Genomic DNA, 21,975 nt, shown 5'->3' with positions numbered 1-21,975 from the left:
CTTCCTTTCTGTCTCAATATATCTAAGGGTTACTGTGACCTACCATTATTAAGAATGGTTCATTAAATCAGTGACTCATACTAAACGGAAGATGGGGAAACAGTGTAAGAAATGGAGGAGGGAGACACATAATTTTTATCCCTCCCAACACACACAAGGCAATTCAAATGTCAACACTACTATCAGTACCACTCAACATTTATGATTTCTGCACCAATGAAACAAACATTACTAATACTAGAGCCTATGTGGAATATATCACATGGATCTCTTTATAAATGGTATGACCTAAAATAATAGAAATCTTCAATAATAAGGTTGCTAGAAAAATTCTTTCAAATGGCCATTGTCTGTAGAACTTTCAAAACAGCATGAAATTTAACTGAGTTTAAAAAAAATTCAAAGGACCCCAATACAAATAGATATATTATTTATGGTAATTGCTTGGATGTAGGGTAATCAATACTCCAAACTCACCCCTGACAGAAACAGGCCACACTCACTAGAATTCAAATGTCCAGAGAATACAATTTTTTTAAAAAACTAATATAACCCTAGCGCCTAGAACAGTTTCTAGTACAATAATCGGTGATCAGTAAATATTTTTGAACCAACTGTCATCCAATGCCTAATCACTAAAAACAAGATGTAATACTTAGCTGCCTAGTTTCAGAGAGTTTTAAGAATAAATAGGACTCTAAATGACCAACTTTAGTCATTTAGTCATGAATGCTGTGAAATGAATTACATGAAGGAACAATAACTAAAGTAATTTATAAATGACAAACACAGGGCATTCTATATTGGCCAAATAAATCTAAGTATTCAAAATCTTAGCACTTTAGAATTTATACTACATTTATATAAGTATCTCTAAGTCAGCTTCAGATTTTAAGTCAAATGTTAAAAACTTTTTAACATACAAAATTTCTAAAGCTTCACTAATGAAATTTCATAAATCTTGAAAATAACAAAAACCACATCAAACACATATGTTTAAATGTTCAAAGAAAGATAACTTACATAGAAGCTTCAAACAGTCATCCTTCTTTTTTAAACGGTCTTTAATATCTCCTGATACGAGTACAGAATATGGACATGCCATTTCTTTTAAAAACCCACTTATCTCAAGCTGGAAGCTTTCTAGATCATCTCTCCCTTTAAAGAAGAAAAATCATAAAACACTTACTGAATATTTACCATATAATCTGAAAACTATAAAATCTACCTCTAGTTGATTTCAATTTTACATTCAATTATAAATTTTCAATTTGCCTTAAATCCTTACATGTGTGACCCCAACGCTTAGGTAAAGGTAATCAAACAACTTCTACAGAAATAAAGTAACACTTAAATTTAAGAACTTAAGTATCTAATCATGGGATAAGTATTTTTATATTTCAATCCCTGATGAGTATTTTCCAATGGATTTTCCACAAAAGCAGATAAACTGGAAATATTTTATGTTGGTAACTGAAATATTAAAAACATTACTGTGGCTATAATTATTAATTGGTTTCAGAACAAATGATCTATTTCTATTGTATTTCTATAGATTCAGATAATGCAATCATCTAATTAGGCTTCATTGCTTATCTTTCTTTCATAATCTAATTATGTAGAAATTTGTGCCACATGTTTTAAATTCAGCTAATTTTACTTTGCTTCAAGTGAATTCTATATCCTATCAAATGCTCAATTACAAAAAAAATTTTTCATTTTGGTTCTCTATTTGAAATTCTACCAACTGAAGGCCCACAAGGACTCCAGTTACCAAGACAGGAATGAATTAAATAAACATTTCTGAGGTAGCACAGTTTTTTTTTTATGGTATTCCTATGTGAATCCATGTCCTAAGTTACAGGCTTGCTAATACAACTTAAATTACTTTAAAAAAAACAAAAACAAAACCTTAATTTAAAATAAGCAGTATTCAAAAATTAAACTGTTTAAATAATCAAATTCAGACTCTACTTTTTCTAAAGAATACTAAAGACTATACAGTTATTGTTTAGACTCATATAAATTTAAGAATCAATTTTGAATATAAAATTTAATCCAAAGATATTTAATATCACATACTATAGTTCTTCATAACATTATTTTGCTTTGTAGATACAATGTAGGCAAAGCTATAAATCATAACCTATCATTTCACTTTACTATTACACAAAAGTAAATAAAACACAATAAAATACCAGCTGAAGTGATACTTTCTTCCAAGTCGCACAATGATTTTATCTGAGAGCCTAACCAAACACAGAGCTCTGAAAATTCAGGTGAAGACAGTCCACCCTCTGCTGCCTTGGTAAGGGCTTGCTCTTCTAACAGTGGTCCCTTATACCTAGAAAGGAAGACATAAAAGGTTTAAAAAAAAAAAATGATAGTACTCTATATCAAGGCCTGCTGCCTATTTTTGTAAATAAAGTTTTAGTGGAACACAGCCAATAAATATATCCATTCACAGACTGTCTCTGGCTGCTTCCACACTGCAATTGCAGAGTTGATAATATGGTCAGCAAAGCCTATAATTTTTATTATTGGGTCTGTTTATAGACATAGTTTGCCAATTTCTGCCCTATTTAATTAACATTTGGCTTTTTTCCTTTATCATTTCTTAGTAAAACTATCAACCAATTTTAAGATAAGTATTACAACTACCACAAAGTCAAAAAGAGCAGAGTCTAATAACCACATACTAGCAACAAAAATAAAGAATTTTAGCGAAAAAAGAATAGGTGCAAATTTTAAATTAAAAAATTAAAGCTGCGGGACGCCTGGGTGGCTCAGTCAGTTAAATGTCTGCCTTTGGCTAAGGTCATGATCCCAGGGTCCTGGGATCAAGTCCCACATCAGGCTCCTTTCTCAGCAGGGAGTCTGCTTCTCCCTCTGCCTGCTACTCCCCCTGCTTGTGCTCTCTCACTCTCTCTCGTATAAATAAATAAATAAATCTTAAAAAAAAAATTCCTTTCCATGTGATGAAACTACCTACTCAATATACTGATAAACATTTCATTTTGCTTTCAACTTTTAGCAATTTGTCTCTTTGACTTCATTTTATTTAATTTTGCTTTATAATTATGTAAAACATTTACATTGTTTCAAAGTATAATTTACAAAACAAGGTACATTCAAACAAATTTAGTTTGCAATCTTAATCTTGTTCCCTCTACTCTGTTCCCCCTGCCCCCAGAGGTAACATGTTTATTAGTTTGGGGTTGTCATTCCATGTTTTTAAATATAAACATATATATACTTCTTTTTTAGGTAAAGGTAGTCTACAATACACTGTTCTTTTCCTTGCTTTAAACAATACACACACACATGCACATATACATTTACATATAAAGCAGACCCTTGAACAACCCAGGGGTTAGGGGTGTCAATCCCCATGTAGTCGCCAATCTGCATATAACTTTCGACTCCTGAAAAACTTACCTACTGATAGCCTACTGCTGACTGGAAGCTTTACTGATTATATAAACAGCCAATTAACACTACTTTGTATTTGTATTATATACTGTATTTTTACGGTAACTAAAGAAAATCGTAAAGAGTTTTACAATACTGTACATGTTTACTGAAAAAAAGTCCACGTACAAATGGACCCACATGGTTCAAACGCATGTTGTTTAAGGGTCAACTGTACTGGAGAGCAGCAGAGACACTACTCAATTATTTTTTAGGTTACAGTACTCCACTGTCTGGAGTACTATGCCCCTAGTGAAGGATATTTGGGTTATTTGCAGTGTTTGCTCTTATAAAAAAATTTGGCAACTTTTTGCCAGTTTATACCTGGGACAGATTTCTAGAGGTGAGACTCGGGTCAAAGGGTAAATGGTATGTAACTTTGCTAGATACTATTAAATATTCCTCTACAGCGGTTGTACCGTCAAGGTGTAAGAGTACCCATTCCCTCATAACTCACCAAAGTTGTCAAACCTTTAGATTTTTGACCATCTGGTATCTCAGTATAGTTTTAATTTACATTTCTCTTAAGAGCAAGGCTGTACATCTTTTCATATGTTTAAAGGCCACTTGCGTTTCTTTTTCTCTGAATTCTCTGGTCATAGCTCATGAAGGGTGAGTATTTTCAAATCCCCATTTTGCAGGTAAGAAGTTAAGGCTGAATGAGGTTAAGATACCTGCCTTAAGCGGTAGGCTAGGCACAGTAACAGACATGCACGGATACAGATACAGACGTAGAGACCGATAATTGTATTTATTTATAACTCATTTAGTCTTCAGGGCAATGCTTTGAAGTTGGCATGATCTTAATTCTGTAGGATCAGAAGATAATAACTAGGTGATGACACTAGGATTTAAATCCAGAGTTGAACTCACACACTCCATATGAACTCAAACTTCTGTCTATCCTAACGAGGAAAGTTAACCAAATAACCTGGCCAGTTGACACAGCCAGGCAAAGGGAGAGCTGGGATTATTACCACTGTCTCTGCTCTACAGACAAGATTGGTTCTTCTATATGTTACCTTGCCTCCATATCTTACAGTGCCTCCTATTGAGATTTAACAGTAAACATCTTTCCCCTACTTGCTTTCATCTCTACAATAAAGAAATAATCAAACTCTTGAATAAAATTAATTCGTTCATATCATTGGTGGTATGTTATTTTTTTTCTGTTCAGGAAGCATTTTATTGTTGCTCCAAGTTTAGTAATTTTCACTGGCAGAAAATCAACACTTTCAGAAAACCTCCTGCATGGCCCTGCTCAGCTTCTGAATCTTGGTTTTCGCAGACATATCCCAGCATATCTCTCTCCAATACGGACAATCATTCCACCCATGATTGACGGATCAGTCTTAACTTCCAATTTCAAGACTTGGCCTTTACTTAGGAAGCTCTTCAGGACCGTCTTTAATTCAGTAAGAGTGGCTTCATCTAAAGGAGATCCAGTGGTCACTGGGCACGGTACTTCTCCACGGTGGATGCTCATCATGGTCGACAAGGCAGAAATGACTCCAGGGGTACTGTCCAAGTGACCATTCTCAGCAAGCAAACTGATCAGGTTGGATGTGAGAGGAGAGAACCTCTCTTTTGTGCTCATGTCATTTAGGCTTTTTACTTTCACAGAACACTCTATATAGGGAATCATAATGGAAGCAGCCATTTGGGGTTCCTTCAAGATTTGTACTACTCTCAACAATTCTTTCTCTACTTGTTCCAGTTTATTCTGTTTAGATGCAGCAGAATAAAGGGGAGTGGCATAGCGACCTTCAATACCATATACCTGAACAGGTGGCCACATGAGCTTGGAAAACGGCCTGACCACAGTCATACTAAAGCATCGCACCTGCCGGGACAGCCCAGACACTGCTGGGACGGCCATCTTCTCCATCTGGGATGGCTGCAGGTCAAACCCGAGTTAGAGGGGTGATAAGTTATTTTTAACTGAAATGCCAATTATAAAATTCAATAAAATTTTTCAAATCACCAAAAATACTGAATTTAGAAGGGGGGAAAAACCCACAAATCTTAATGTCTCAGCTCAACAAATCAGGTAAAAATAAAAAGAAGAAAAAATGCATTGAACATCCAATAACAATCATAATTAAAATGGCAACTAACACCAAAAACTACTCTTACACTAGGCCAGTGCTGTGTGCTTTATGTATATTACCTCACTTAATTGCCACAATATCCTGTAAGATAGGGATTATTATAATGTTCTTAGTTCATCCTAGGTATTTTTATTTAATTAGGAAAGTGCTACTCTTATTCCAAACACTGGGGACACCTCCCCTAAGCCAACTCCCCCAGGGCCACCTATATGGGAACCATAGTTGCTAGTCTGACACTGCTTCAAGCTCTGGGTGATCCAAATCTTCAATCCACTACAGCCATTGGCAAACCCCCACAAAGACACAGCTGGTGCCTAATTTACTTTCTCTTTTCCATTTCCATCAGCCAACACATAAGATATGAGACCCTTTCCTTCCCCTGTCATTTATATACCCTACTGGCTTGCCTCTGATCCAGCTCTCCACTTCCTGACCCAAACTTATGTTTCACCTATAAACAACAACTGTCCTAGATTGATAATCAGAAAGATTATCCCTACCACCTCTAGCTTTGGTGATTTTACTCTCTGAAGTTCTTCAAGGACTTGCCCTCCTTGCTTCCCAAAACAGCATCCATATCACTGGTCTCCCACCATCTTATAAACACCTCCTTCTCTCTTTAGGCTCAAGCCAGTCAGATTTGCCACTCTCCCTCTTGTGGTTTTCACCTATTAATTGCTTGGACACTCCCCAAAATGCCCTGTGCTCAGTTTTCCTCTCCATTCCTATTTCTGCTATTTTCCTGTATGCATACCCGATGCAATACCCTGAGCTCTCAATTCCTGAAATTTCTCTTTTCAGACCTTTGCCATGACATGTCAGTGAGGCACCCCTTAGACCTTGCCATCACCAGAACTACTCCACCTCCGAAATCACTAAATCAAACACGTTACTCCCTGACACAACCTACTACCTTTTGACCACTCACTTTCAACCATCCTTGGATCTCATCTCTACCTCCATTCCACTGGCCACTCCATATTCTCTGTATTTCCTACCTCCTTGCGGTCTTCATTTTCTTCCCTTTCCAATTTAGATTCCAAGGTGTATCATTTCATCCTGGTGCTCAATAAATACTTACTGAAGAAAGGAATCCTTGATATCGTCATCCCTGTCAGCTCTAATACCCAATCACTAAGTTCTACAGTGTGCACTTTATTCCATACCCACTTCCACTGAGCAGCCATCACTCCTTGCCCTGACTAGTAAATTCTCCAAGCCATCTCCACCTTACTGAAGTAACTTCTCAAACTAGACATCTGATCTCTCCCTTTTTTATTTAAAGTCCTTCAATCATGCCCCATTGCTGTTATGACAAAGAATAAAATCCACAACGCAGCCTAAAAAGCGCTGCATGCCTTGGGTCTCCCCTTCAATCAAATCTTCCACTATCTTGGCCATTGCTCTCTGCTCTCCAGGCGCATGGGCCTCCTTCCAGTTATTCTAATACAGCAAGTTCCTTTCCACTTCAAGAGCTTTCATATTTTGTTCTCACTTTAAGGACCCCTGTCCTCCTTTCCTGTGAACCTCACCTAGTTTACTCCTATCCACCTGTCCTGTCCTGTCTTTACATAGGTCCTCCTGTCATGTCATGTCACCCTGCTCTTTTCCTTTAAAGAGCTTATTACGGTTTATCATGTTTGTGTGATCAAGTCTGTTTCTCCACTGGACTGTAAACTCCACAGGGACAGGGATCAATTCTATTTTGCTCACAAATGACTTCTCTGGACAGTTTTCAACATACAGTTGTGCTCAATAAATAACTGAAAAAAACTTCCTTCCATAATGCTGATTCTCAACTAGGCTGTGAAGCTTTTTAAAAATATGCATGCCATACTGCACCCCTGAAGATCATGATCAGTCTATATGGTACAGAACAGACTGGAACATTTTATTTCACAAGCTCCATACATGATTCTGATGCACAACCAGGGCTGAGATCCACTCTACAAAATCATAGATGGTCAGAACTAAAAAAAAGACTTTTGAAATCATGTGCTCCAGCCTCCTTCTTTCAGACAAGGAAACAAAGTTATGCCCACCCAGTTTTCATGTATATCACCGAACTCTTCTTTCACATAGATTTTCCCTTTTAATTCCTCCCTTTAATTTCCAATTTTACCTTACAGACCAAAGTACTTTCACTAATATCCTAAATGTTTCAGTCACAACAGAAAATGCATTATTCACAAACTAAATGGATATTTTAGAACAGTGTTAAATTACAACACATATTGTAAGTAAATACTACTTTCCACATTTCATTATTATTGTAAGAAAAACCAAACTTCAAAATTTTGTCCTTAGTTATTCCAGGAAAAATCAATTCTAAAGTATATAAACTGTTTTACTTTCTACATTGAATAATCTGAAACTAATTTTCCTTGGTAAAAGTCAAGATTATAGCAAAGTTCATTTTTCAAAATGCCTGTAAAAGAAACAAATTCGAGGCACCTAGGTGGCACAGTTGGTTAAGCATCTCTTGGTTTTGGCTCAGGTCCTAATCTCAAGGTCATGAGATTGAGCCCCTCATGAGGGTCTGTGCTCAGGGTATTGTAGGCTTAAGTTTCTCTCTTCCTCTCCCTCTGCTTCTCCACCCAGCCCCTCTAAAATAAATAAATAAATCTTAAAAAAAAAAAAAAAAAAGAGGGCGCCTGGGTGGCTCAGTTGGTTAAGCGACTGCCTTTGGCTCAGGTCATGATCCTGGAGTCCGGGGATCGAGTCCCACATCAGGCTTCCTGCTCAGCAGGGAGTCTGCTTCTCCCCCTGACCCTCTTCCCTCTCATGCTTTCTATCTCTCATTCTCTCTCTCTCTGAAATAAATAAAATCTTTAAAAAAAAAAAAAAGAAACAAATTCAAGGAATGAAGGAAGAGGAAAAAAGCACTGACTTTCTCTTTTTCATGGACTATTTACAGAATCATACTATTTTTATCTGAAGGACCTGGGATCTCAAGCTATTTGGGGTCTACACACTTCTAATATTTTAACGTGTTTTGCTTACCTCCTTAACCAAGTTAGGTGAAAATTTCCAAGAGATTTCACAGAATAAAAATGCCCCTTAAATAATCACTGGCTCAGTTCTTTCATTTGACAAACATATATCCTGGATCTATCTACTAAGGGCAAGGTTTGTTATATCGCAAAGTAGGTATTACTGGGGTCCAAAGAAGCAACTGATAGAAGAGCCAAGTGCAGTTTTAGAAAAAAATAAAGTGGGGTAGGGGTTTCAAGCTTCCGTATAAGACTGCAAAGTGCAAAGGAACAGCCTATCCCATTCAAGAAACTCCAGCCTGTGGCAAGGCAAACAATTGTGCAGATGGCTCCAATCTTTTTGATCCTAAACTATCTGTCCCTATGTCTATCTCTATGCACTCTCTTCTTTGAACTTCTCTTCATTTACCCATTCATTCAACCGCTATTTATTCTGCCAGACCCCAGTGTAGAAAGTTGCTGGGAACAAGACAGGTAAGGCACCTGATTTCCTGGAGCTGGGGGGGGGGGGGTGTCAGAGAGGCTAAATAAATACACAGGACAAGATAGTTTGGGATAACAGCTGTGAGTAAAAACAGGCTGAGGCTGAGGGAGACTACTCTGCATAAATTGATCGCCGTGCTTCGAAGTATTAACATCATTCCAGGAGTTCTCACAGCACTTGGCATTCTGAATTGTAAATTCCGGTAGACTCTGTAGCCCCCAACAACTACGTGAGCTACTAGTAATCTGCAAACTGTCTTCTTCCTCTGCCTAGCACATAAATATGCATTAATTAATGCATACTAACCTCACGACACTATGTGGCTAACGAACGGATGAAACGGTCGAATGAATGGACCCACACTTAACTGGGACACTTTCTCCGGTCAAGGATGCAGGTGATTCGCTCCCGAGCCCTAATTAAGCCACAGGTTATACATGGCAGGAGACAACAGTCCCCAGCCGCAGTCGGGGTTCCAGCACCCCCCAGCCCCGGGCGCGACAACTACGTCAACACAAATTAGCACCCGCGGGGCAGGGACATGCTCCTCGGAAGGGCTGGTGCTAGCCCCGCTGCTCCGCGCCAACGCCCCAGCTCCTGGCTATGGAGTTTCGAGACCAGGAGTTTGGAAAAGGGGGCCATGCGCCCCAGCTCTCCGGCCCTGCTCCACCCCCCAAACGGATTTCTCTCCCGCCTCCCTCTTAACTCCGTCGGCGCCGGCGGGAGCGCGGTGGCCAAGGAGGCCTCCACTGAGATGCCGGAGCCCAGCGGAGGCCTACGGGGAAGAGACCGCAGGAGCCAAACAGAGGGACAGTTTACGTTTTCAGGGGAAGGGCGTCCCCGGGAATACTCACCCCAGCGCCTCCAGGGTGTCCAGCACGTCCCCCTCCATCGTAGGCTCGGGACCCGACTCCGGCCCTCTCATGGTCCTTCGGCCCAAAGCTGTTCAGCGCTCTAAGAAGCCCGCCGGAAACCTGCGTCACGGCGCCAAGGTTCCGGGCGGAGTCTCAGCCAGGACTGTCTAGGAGCGCCTCTGCCCCGGGGCGTGAACGTTCCGGCCCGAGGCAATCGCCTCGCAGTGACGAAAACCGCTTTAGGTAACAAAGAGAAGTTTTTAAGGTAACAGTAAATTATAGTAATAAAAAAGGTTTCTTTGTGCTGGGTCTTTTCTGTGTGTTGAAATCAATCTTAGCAAACACCGTGATTCTACCCAAGTTGTTCTCAACCTATCAGGCTCCGGACCTCTCTTTTCATAACAAAAGTCCTGAAATGAAATCATTATCTTGGACTAAAATTGGTACATAATACTATATATTAGACATATTTTTAAATCAGTATGCACGGCAATGCTCCTACTTAAAAGAAGAAATAAAGGGAAAGTAATGTATGACAATATTGTTACACTGAATCGTAGATCAACAAAGTGATGGGGTATTTGCATCTATCTGCGGAATCCTCTTAAACACACATACAGGCTATGTGTTGTATTGCTGACATAGCACAGGTGAGTTGTATAAGAAACAAAAATACCATAGGCAGAATAGGGTAGTTAGTGTGATTTTCCAAAATTGTGACTAACTCTCCGTAAAGTTCCAAACAAACAAAACAATATTCTTTCTGTGTACTATTATTCATGGAGAATTCAGACTCTATCTAAACCATGCAAAAAATATTTTAGGGTTCATATGTAAAAGAGAGTCAGGATATAGGGTAAAAATCATTATTGTTTTATCACTGGGCCCCTGGGTGGCTCAGTCGGTGAAGATTTGGGCTCAGGTCATGATCTCAGGGTGCTGAGATCCAGACCCATGTAGGGCTCTGTGCTAGGCATGAAGCCTGCTTAAGATTCTCTCTCTACCTGTCTCTGCCCCTCTTCCCCCCTCTTCCCTAAAACAAAACAAAACAAAAACCAGTTGTATCACCTACATGAATATCCAGTGGGATGTTGTAGAGTTGTACTGTCCCCTCCCTTGCAGAATATAGCATCCCTTGCCCCAGTTCACTAAAAGTAATGTCCTCATCTCTCTATTATTGCTACATATAAAAAGCTTACCCATAAAATTATAAAACACTGACGGATGTTTACCCATAAATTTGAATCCATTTCAATAATGACTACTCTACCATATATCCCAGGCTTAAATATAAAATTATTTGCAGTTTAATGTATCTGAATTCATCCCTAAACCAAAGAGAGAGAATGTATGTTCTCTCTGAATGGTTGTTGCCTCCTTCAAACAGTTGCAGTCAGAGAGAGTACTATTCTTAGTAATCTTGGCAAAAAAGTCTCTACAAACAGCAAATAGAAATGAGGTAACTGTTCTTTATCAATGTTGATCTTGAGTGTTCTGCGATTTTTTTCTTAAAACAACAAAACTGAGGCACAAAAAAAGGAAAGATTAAAAATACAAGGAAAAAAAGCATGACAGATACATGGGAAAGATAAAAGGGCAGATGCTAGAAGAGATTCTAGACTCATTCTTAGAAGAGATAGCATTAAATGTAAATATTGGAAATTTTAAAAAGACAGAAAATTAATTAGTGTGAATCTAGAGTAGCTGAAAAACAAAGCAAATTAAATCCCAGAAAACAAATAGAAATAATAAAGGGATATCAATAACAGACATCATTGAAATGGGAGAAAATAGAGAAAATTAAGTCAAATTTGCATCTTTTTTTGCAAAAACTAATATCAACAAATCTTTAATCAAGTTGAACAAGAAAACAAAAGATGATGACCTAAATAATCAATATCGAAAATGAAAAAGGGGACATTGTTACTGTTCATGAGACATTAGACAGTTAATAAGAGGATGTTAGGAATAACTTTATGCAACAAATTTGAAAATTTAGATGAAACGGACAAATTCCTTGAGAGACAATTTAACAGAAATAATATAAGGAAAAATATAAATATGAATAATTTCATATCTATTAAAGAAATCAAGTTACTGATTAAAATTCACCCATGAAGAACACTTCAAGTCTGGATTGCTTTCCTGATGAATATCTCCAAACATTTAAGAAAGAAAGAAGAGCCATCTTCTAAAAACTTTTCCAGAGACTAGAAGAACATTTTGCAATGTTTTTTATGAGGACAAAATTACCTTAACACAGACACCATAAGGACATTACTAAAAAGAAAATCTGGGGGCGACTGGGTGGCTCAGTTAAGCAACCAACCCTTGATTTCTGCTCAGGTCATGATCTCTGGGTCATGAGATAGAGCCTGCATCAGATTCTCTTTCTCTTCCCTTCCCTCTGCCCCTCCCCCCAAGGCCTTGTGCTACCTTGTGCTCTCTCTTGCTCTCTCTGTCTCAAGTAAATAAATCTTTAAAAAAAAAAAAAAGAAAGAAAGAAAAAGAAAATCACTCAAATCACTATCATAGTTCAGATCTCTACAATACATGGTGCTGGGCCAGTGGGATAGCCAAATCTTGACCTGTACCTCATGCTACACACAAAAATTAATTCCAGATGGACCGTAAGTATAAATTAAAAGATCACACAAAGTTTCTAGAAAATAACATAAAATATCTTCATGGACTTGTGATAGGCAAAGATTTCTTAAACCTATTGATTAGAGCTTTTGCATCTGTCTTAGGAAATTTTTACCTAATTCTACAGGACATGAAGATACTTTATATTACATGGACCACTTGGTCTTTATTAAAATTAAGTTCGTAAAAATACCCCATTACAAAATTGAGAAGATAAGCTACACAAGTGAGGGAAAATATCTGCAATACAGACACCTGACAGGGTTTGATATTCAGATCATGTAAAGAAATTCTTCAAATCACTTAAGAAAAACTCAGACAACTCAAAGGGGGACAAGTGGTCCAAAGACTTGAAAAGGTACTTCACAAAAGGGAGTGTTCAAATACTAACTATATGCAATAGTGCTCAACCTCACTGTCAGTAAATAATGCAAATTAAAACAATACTGTCAACATACATACATAGAAATCTCTATGTACAATCTCTAAATACACAGAAAATGGTTAGAATTACACACACACACACACACACACACACACACACAAATAATTGATGATATCTGGTGTCAGCAAGAATATAAAAACTAGAACCCTCATACAATGGGGATGTAAACTTTGGTGGTGGGGTGGTCAGTGAATTAAACAGTATTTGTTTTGTTTTGTTTTAAAGATTTTATTTATTTATTTGACAGAGAGATAAAGAGCACAAGCAGGGGGAGCAGCAGAGGGAGAGGGAGAAGAAGGCTCTCCACAGAGCAGGGAGCCCGACGTGGGGCTCGATCCCAGGACCCTGGGATCATGACCTGAGCCTAAGACAGGTGCTTAAAGGACTGAGCCACCCAGGTGCCCCTAAACAGTACTTGTTAAAGCTAAATCTACACAGTCCTTGTGGCCCAGCACCAACAGCCATGTACATGAATGTTCAGAACAGCATTATTCATAGCAGCCAAAGACTGGAAACAATCCAAGTGTCTATTTATAGAATGAAGAAATAAATTAAGATATTATCATACAATGAAATGTTATATGCAGTGGAAATGGGTAAACAGTTGCCACATTAACATCAATGAGTCTTACAAACACAACATTGAGCATAATATAGGCATAAAAGAGTTCTTTCTACTACATGAATGGAAAGCAGACAAATGACAGAAATCAAAATAACGATTTTCTTTGAAAAGGGATAATGACTGGCAGAGGTACAAGGGAGGGGCTTCTCTCATGTTGGTAATATTCTGTATCTTGAACAGAAATTCACTGAGCCATACACGTATGAATTCTTTACTTGTCTCTTTGTTTGTTTAACCTTAACTTTGAAGTTACTTTAAAAATAATGTTGTACACCTACAAATGGTTAAAATGACAAATTTCGTATTATATATATTTTACCATAATAAGAAAATAATGTAAAGTGCTTGAAACAGTGTCCAGGATACAGTAAGCACTTCATAAATGGTATCAATGATCTTAGCCTGGGTTTCTTAGAGCTTGAGGCAAAAAGCTTAGGTGCTAAGATATTATCAGTAAATTCAATCCTAGGAAGCAAGACTGATGGAAGAAGGGAATGGGATGGGAAAGGACAGCAAATATATGAAGTGCATTACCAAGTTGACAACAGCTTGGAACAACAATTGGTTTGCTATCTGCACTGATGTCTTATGAAGCGAACATATTTCTCAGACATCTCTCTGGGTGAGGAAGGAAGACTTTAACAGCTAGCTCCTGTCTCCATCTGTCAAATTTGCTCCATGTGGAGGATGACTCCCTCACACTTCCAGGTTACTTGTACACCTCAGCACCTACATGCAGTGCCCAGGGCAGGAAATACCAGGCATGTGGCATGGGCATAACTCTGGAATATACCCACAAGCACAGCCATGACAATGAGGCCTGAAGTCTGGGGGAGCAAGGAAAGTGGCAGCAACGGTCTCCCCAACCACATAAAAGTACAAGCTATTGTTAGGGGCCACTCTGGCCAGAACCCAATGCATGCGCATGAGCTCTGGATGCAGCATCAACTAAAGCCTGTCACTCAGAGCCAGTTTGCACCCTCTTATATCCGGGGCTAAATCCCTCCCTTCTTTCCTGACAGGAGAGATACAAGATAACTGTCAAGGTAGTAGACACTGTAACCTCCCCAAAAGACTTTAAAATAGTTAGCAAACCAAGCTAGAGTCCTTGATGGGACAGCTGGTCCAAGCTATAATGGATGCCCATCATCTTCCTCCTCCAAACCTATGTTTCCCACACTCTTGGTGGCATTTCAGTTCATCTAGGTTGACAGCCCTGTTTGCTGAAATTAACATTTGCAGTCATAAAAAGGACAAGAGCAACAAGAGACGGTCCAGTAAAGATCCTGTGTTTCAGATAAATTCCTGCCTCCACTGTGGAGCAGCGACCTGAGATGCTCATGGTAAATACCTGTCAGTAAAGTAACTATTTTTTTTTTTTTTTTGAGTAAAGCGATAGAAGTTTATTAAGGGAAGATACAGAAAAAGCTCTCAGGAGTGAGGGGTCCCGACAGGGTTGTGACAGAGTTGCCTTTAGTGTTGGTCTTTTATAGAAAGCTAACCAGCTAACTAGGAAACTTAAATCATTTTAACATCTCTATTGATAACACCTTCAACGACTTAATTCCTTTATAGAGGTGGTTTTTCTTTGTTGGTCACAGGTGATTATCATAAAGACACCCACCCCACAGGCCTAGGGCAGGGTGGTCCGATTTGTCTCCTATCTCTGGTTTCCCCACACCTCCACATTTTGGGGATTTCTGTGAGCCTGATCGCTTAGCCCCCTACCTATCTCTCCCTACCTAGCCCCGCCTGTCCCTTACTCATTCCTCCCCCTGGAATAGTAACCCTATCTGCCTTTAGGGAATGGGAGGATGACCGTTCCAGCTGCTTCCTGCTGAAATGTGGCGGCGGGCTATGTGGCAGTTCGAATCTATCCAGGAGTCAGTCCAGGGGCTTGTGGTATGGCTCCATGGGGTCATGAGGGGCAGCAAACATACCTGCATCAGCAGATGCAAAAGGATGAACATGAAAGGGGAACCCTCTTACACTGTTGGTGGGAAGGCAAGCTGGTGCAGCCACTCTAGAAAACAGTATGGAGTTTCCTCAAAAAGTTGAAAATAGAGCTACCCTATGACCCAGCAATTGCACTACTGGGTATTTACCCCAAAGATACAAATGTAGTGATTCGAAGGGGCACCTGCACCCCAAAGTTTATAGCAGCAACGTCCACAATAGGCAAACTACAGAAAGAGCCCAGATGTCCACCGACAGATAAAGAAGATGTGGTATATATACACAATGGAATGTTACACAGCCATCAAAAAATGAAATCTAGACGTGGATGGAACTAGGGGTATTATGCTAAGCAAAATAAGTCAGAGAAAGACAATTATCATATGATCTCACTGATATGTGGAATTTAAGAAACAAGGCAGGGGAAGAGAGGAAAAAATGAAACAAGATGAAACCAGAGAGGGAGACAAACCATGAGAGACTCTTAATCTCAGGAAACAAACTGAGGGCCGCTGGAGGGGAGGGGGCTGGGGGAATGGGGTGGCCAGGTGATAGACATTGGGGAAGGTATGTGTTGTGGTGAGCACTATGTATTTTGTAAGACCGATGCATCACAGACCTGTACCCCTGAAACAAACACACTATATGTTAACAATAAAAAACAAAGAACTATAAAGGAAAATTTCAATAAAGTTTCATTTGACAACAACAAAAAAGGATTAGGCCCCAAATTATGATCACATCCTTTAGATAAGATCCTCAATTACCAATTTTGTCAAACAGATCAGTGGATATCTTGATCTTATTTAATTGATCACAAGTGTCCCCTATTAATTGGGATGCTTTGTAGGAGTTAACTGTAATGTTAAAACAACACATGTGAGGAAATTTTTCACACCCCAAATGGTGTAGCAACAGTAGACAGTCAATAATGGTTCTAATCCTTCTCTGAATTTATTTAATTCTTGGCTGAGTGCATTTAGTGCCTGGGAAGTATCATTTAGAGTCCTGCTGAGCAAGCATACTGTTTTGCTTATTTTATATTGCAGTTCTAACTTAAGTCCTGGAAGTCCCATAGTGAGCACTGAGGCTCTTTTTGCCAGGAGGGCTCTTCTATGCTTGCTTGGTTAAAGACTTTGTTCGCAATTGTTTGTTAGTAGGGGTGGCTTCTAGGATAAAAGCCTGTGAGGGATAGAACCATCAAGAAGCCCTTTATGTTTGAGGTCCAGCCTTAACAATATCCTAATTACAAGGAATTACTGGCAAATGGGAGAAGACTTGTCTCAGGAGTTAAGGGCATCCCCAAGTGCGTCATCTGATCTAATCATAAAGAACGTGGGGCCATCCATTATCTCCATGGGGTACCCTATGGCTTTTAAGAGAGATTTTGTCATCCCAGCCACATAGAATTGGTCAAGGTGATAGCTGAGTTATACAATTGTTGGGGAATCTACCCAATTTTCCAGTTGTTCAAGTAATCATATGCCCCCCCCGGGGTCCTGTTATCCCCACAGAATGACAAGCAAGGAGATTGTCTATACATGAGCTATTGTGGTAATTTCTCTGAAGTTTACCTCAAGTGGTCTAGCTTAGGCAAGCAACATTCAAAGACAATCAGAACTAAAATTTAGCATCCACAAAGGTGTGTTATTGAAACATTTTTTCTGTAATAACCCTCATTTCCATAGATAGCCAAATAAGACTAATTTGTTTGAAAAACAAGTCCAGTTTTAACAAGCGTCATAATTATTTACACAAGCTCAGCAAGAATGATTAATCATATAGATCTTTTAGAATCTGCTTTGCTGGAACTTTTTATAAGGAATCTCTAGTTCGAACTTATAGTAGCCTCTCTGAGCCAGAAGCCAAGCCAAGTACTTGCCATCAGACGTGCCTGCAATACTTGTAGATTTGGGCAGATTCCTCTTCACAAGGTCCCCAAAGTATCCTGAGGTTCCTGCACTTGCCAGGAAGGGACATTCTTTACTCACCTGGTGAGGCTGCTGGGAACTCTGTAAGCAAGGTATAAGGCCAACAGTGCCAAGGGGCTTTATGGCTCCAAGTTTCATAAAGTCAACCTTAGTTCCTGAAAGCTGTTTGGTCATATCTGAGTCTATACATGTTTCTCTCAAATATGACATTCCAGTCAAAGCCTTGGTAAAATAACCAATGGTTCCAATGGTGTCCTGCTACAAGGAGAACAGATTCTTACTGAACTTATGCAAATGACTATGATTGCCATGGAAAAAAGAAGACTTACTGAGACCTTTTCAATTTTGGAGGGTTCAGGTAGAGAGAAAAGTTAAATGCTTTAATTTGTTTACAAATGAATACTTTATCATACTTTTGTAAGTCATAGATATCTTAAGAGAAAGTTTCCTTAATCTGGGAGAACAAACGTTAGAGAACCAGTGTTTCAACCAAGAGTTACAAAAAACTATAATCATTTTTTCCCCAACTCACTTAGTCCCATGTTACTATTCTTGTTTAAAATGCAACTTTAGTTAGTTTTGGAAGCTTTTACCCATTTTAGTTTTGATCTTAAAGATAATGAATACCTGTATTTGTCCTAAAAGTCCTTTTTATGAAGCTCCTTGAAGATGAAACTCATTTTGCAAGAGAATAAGAACAATTATAAATGACAAGGCGTCCCTACATATCAGCTCTCCCCTGTGAATCAAGGTGGCCCATGGTTTCCTACCCAAGGTAAAAGAGTGGCCTAACATCTTGGGTTGAGGAGGGCTCAGGCCGGCAGGAGTAGCCACTCTTATCCATCCATCACCTGATCCTTCTTTTCTCCCTGGATTCCCCTCTCCCCCCTCCAAAATCTGGCCCAATCATAAAGGTTTAGCGAGGTTACCAGCTTAAACTTTGATTCAATTATGTTCCCTCGCCTTACCCCTGGGTGCTTTTTCTGTCTGTATACAAGCATTTCTGTCCATTTGCAAGCATGGCCCTGTTGAAGGGTACAGACCTTGAAATTTAGCATCATCATAATTTCATATTTCTGTTGTTGGAACAAGAAAGCCTTGATTATATGACCCATTGAAGTCCCAGCCGCTAATGCAACCAATCAAGGAAGTGGCTGGAGGTTTGTAATTCCCTCCTTAATGCCTAACGTATTCCAAGGGGAATAAATGCCCAGGAAATAATCAGCGCCCCCAACTTTACATATAAAGAGATAGCTCTAATCCTGCTTGCCAATAACTTGGGTTTTGATCCCTGGCCCTGATTAAATCTAAACTGTACCTGACAGAAATACATAAGTTTTTGCAGGCAGCAAAAATGAGGAAAAGATTCTTCTCCTGACCTAAGATCTCACGAAAGATATCTTTAAATGAAAAAACCTTGTATCTACATAAGCAACACTCTTCCTGACATGAATTCCTGATTAAACGGGCATAGTGACCATTGGAGACTGGACGGGCCCTACTATAGGCAAAGTCCCTGAGGTGCGAGAAAGCCATTTAAGAAAAGCCAATGAACAGAAAGCAGAACTTCCTCTTTCGAGGAAGGGGGATTGACCAAACCTTTGTCTAGAATCCTGTCACCTGACACTTAACACCCACGGCTGTGCTATTCACCTTTAACTGGTGCCCAGTTTTGCTGTTTATGAGAAGAGATCATCTAAGGGAGAGATATCTCCCAGGAAAGAAGAGTCTACTTTTATTCACCCTTCAGTGGAAGGGATCCTGGCTTTCGGCACCAAAATGAAGCAGGAGAGCTAGGTTCTAGTCAAAGAATGAATCTCGTGGACAACGGAGAGTGAGTAAAGCGATAGAAGTTTATTAAGTGAAGATACAGAAAAAGCTCTCAAAAGCAAGAGGGGTCCTTTCAGGGTTGCCCTAACATAACTATTTTTTGCCTCCAAGTTCACAGGCATGAGGAGCCCAAATTTTAATGAGTTAGTTGCTACCCTCAGTCAACAGCCTCCCACCCTAGGAGCCAGGGTCTCTAAGAGCCTGCAGTTGAGGAAATGCTAAGCACAAATTCCATAAGTATGCCTTTGGGAATGATGGTCAGGAGAGCCAATCCTACTTTCTCCCTTTAGTACCTGAGCCTATGTATGCTAGCTAATGGGTACACCACTACAGATCAGCTGTTGGTTCAACCTCATATACCTTTCACTGGAAATAAGCACCTCAGCCTGCAGAATGTTGAGCCTAACATGAGTTAGGTTCAACATTGAATACTCATGAGTATTCAATAGACCATTTTGCCATTCTATCAGGACAGCTGCTTCTCATACGATACAGGTAGTAGCACCTATAAGCACTTCAGTGTTTCACCAGTTGTCTCACCATCTTTGCCATAAAACATGACCCTTATCAAGGCAGTCTTATCATTGGTGAGACATTCTGTGAACCCTCAATTGGTGATGCAAGCAGAGAAACTGTGGGCAAAAAAGGCAAACCCCAATCCAGAATTACAACCCTCTCCAAAATAGAAGATAACCAACCTTCCACCAGGTGGCTGGCTATTATCCCTAAGGAAAAAGCCCTAGTCAGGGCTCTGTGCCTGGCATGTTCACCTTCAGTAGTGCAGTAATGCGCTGCCATCTATGTGACCTCCTTTCCTGCCCCACGTCCCTCTTCCATCATCCTTGCTTCCCTAGAGGTACCAGTAAAATGTTAGGACTTAAGCTTTCACCTCAAACTGTTTTTTAAGGAATCCAAGCTCAGACAATTAATAGCATTAAGTGTTTACTATGTACCTGACACTGTTTTAAACACTTTACCTGATTTACTCATTTTTTAAAGATTGTATTTATTTGTTTGAAAGAGAGAGAGAGAGAAAGAGAGAGAAGGGTGAGGGGCAGAGGGAGAAGCAAACTCCCGCCTGAGCAGGGAGCACAACTGCGGGGGGTGGGGGTGGTAGGGGGAGGGGGCTCGATCCTGGGACTCCAGGATCATGACCTGAGCCGAAGACAGACGCTTAACCAACTGAGCCAGCCAGGTGCCCTGTGATTTATTCATTTTTAAAGTAAACTTTTTAAAAGAAATTGAAAGGAAAACATATATATGAATGAGTACAGAATTCATCAGACTTAATGAAAGGAAACTCAGGTTTTTGGGTGAAACAAGCAGCTAATGGTCCAGAGAGAAATCCAAGAAGGCACATAAAATCTGTGAAAAACATACATGGCCTAATACACCATGCCAGATCTGACTCTTGCCTCTCCAAACTCATCTCCACATCATTCACTACACCGGTCTCTGATCACTTTCTCTGTTGAACTGTGTCCTCATTCCTAGAGAGTGTTTAGTAACAATTTGTGGAACGAATGGAATGGAATAGAATAGAACCATAGTATCCAGAGATACACTGTTTTGGATTCTGTGAATACTCTAACATTTCTGGCCTTAATATTACCTATTATCAGAAGGTATTAACTTCTGTGGCAATTTCTAGATTTCATTCAGATGAATTTCACCCCGAAGACATCAGTAGTACCCCAGAACATGATTTGGCAGCTACTGATGGGTTTGATTAGAGAGAAGAAAGGATAGTCCCTGTACTCAGGACAGATTATATAATGTTCCAGTCCCGGTGCAAAGTGAAAAAGCTAAAAAACTCAAGAATTTCAAGACAGCAACAGCAGAGCATTAAACCAAGCATGGAGCTCTGGTAAGAGCAGGTTCAGTGCAACTGCACAGGTCACATGCCCATTAAGTTGGCCCTCCTTGTACCCATCAAAAGGCCAAGACGAGTGTATGAATTCCAACATTGAACCACTAAAGGCTCTACAGCAAAAACTGTCCTTTTTTGCATCAACCCAGGGAACCTTTCTGACTGATCTTAATACAGACTGATATATTCAGAAAAATGGTCTATGTTCAAACTTATCTTCTGGACTAAGGAAACTACCTCTACCTTACTAGTTGCCAAGAATGGCAACTTCTCAACTGTATGTATAGAAAATCCAAGGAGATTTCTCCTGAGCATCATACAAACTAAAGAAAACAACAGTAGCCATAAACTCTTCTTGATACCAGCTCTGTGGGCTCCTCAACAACAGAAACAAGACTCTAAGAAGGTAGAAATGTAAGACTGTACTCTTGACCAATATCTAGTTACCATGCAAAGGATTTGGAGTGGATTTGAAGTATACCTACACAAAGAGGTCTACACAAGGGCTCTAAGAATCTCTTGAGGGATATTTACAAGTAATGTAATATATAAAATTTATTTAGACACTTGTTATCCTTGAAATTAGGTAAGGGGGGAACACATTTGGAAAACACATTGGCATTTGAAATAAGATCTTGAATTTGCATAATAGAACCTAGGATTTGAGATGGATGCCTGACTTGAACTAACCAGATGTCTGGAGGTGGGAAGTTCTGCTTGTTCCATGACATCACCTGTGATTATTTTCTAGTGCAACTC

General features: G+C 39.5%; 1 protein-coding gene and 1 pseudogene across 1 annotated transcript in view; both read right to left on the bottom strand.

The window, feature by feature from the left end:
- Positions 1-10,038, bottom strand: part of FAM98B (family with sequence similarity 98 member B) — a 36,417-nt gene extending 26,379 nt beyond the window's left edge. The window contains exons 1-3 of the mRNA XM_025884389.2: positions 9,914-10,038; positions 2,199-2,344; positions 1,024-1,158 (exon numbers count right to left, since the gene is read on the bottom strand). Of these exons, the coding sequence (XP_025740174.1) occupies positions 1,024-1,158; positions 2,199-2,344; positions 9,914-9,984 (352 nt within the window). The 5' untranslated portion in view covers positions 9,985-10,038. The remainder of the gene's footprint in view (positions 1-1,023; positions 1,159-2,198; positions 2,345-9,913) is intronic.
- Positions 4,656-5,350, bottom strand: LOC112833310 (ATP synthase peripheral stalk subunit OSCP, mitochondrial pseudogene; annotated as a pseudogene).
- Positions 10,039-21,975: the final 11,937 nt, after the last annotated feature.

This window comes from Callorhinus ursinus, unplaced genomic scaffold, assembly GCF_003265705.2.
Source record: "Callorhinus ursinus isolate GAN/ISIS: 27379988/994484 unplaced genomic scaffold, GSC_fseal_2.0 scaffold25, whole genome shotgun sequence".
Taxonomy (NCBI): domain Eukaryota; kingdom Metazoa; phylum Chordata; class Mammalia; order Carnivora; family Otariidae; genus Callorhinus; species Callorhinus ursinus.
This window is presented reverse-complemented; position numbering and strand designations above follow the sequence as displayed.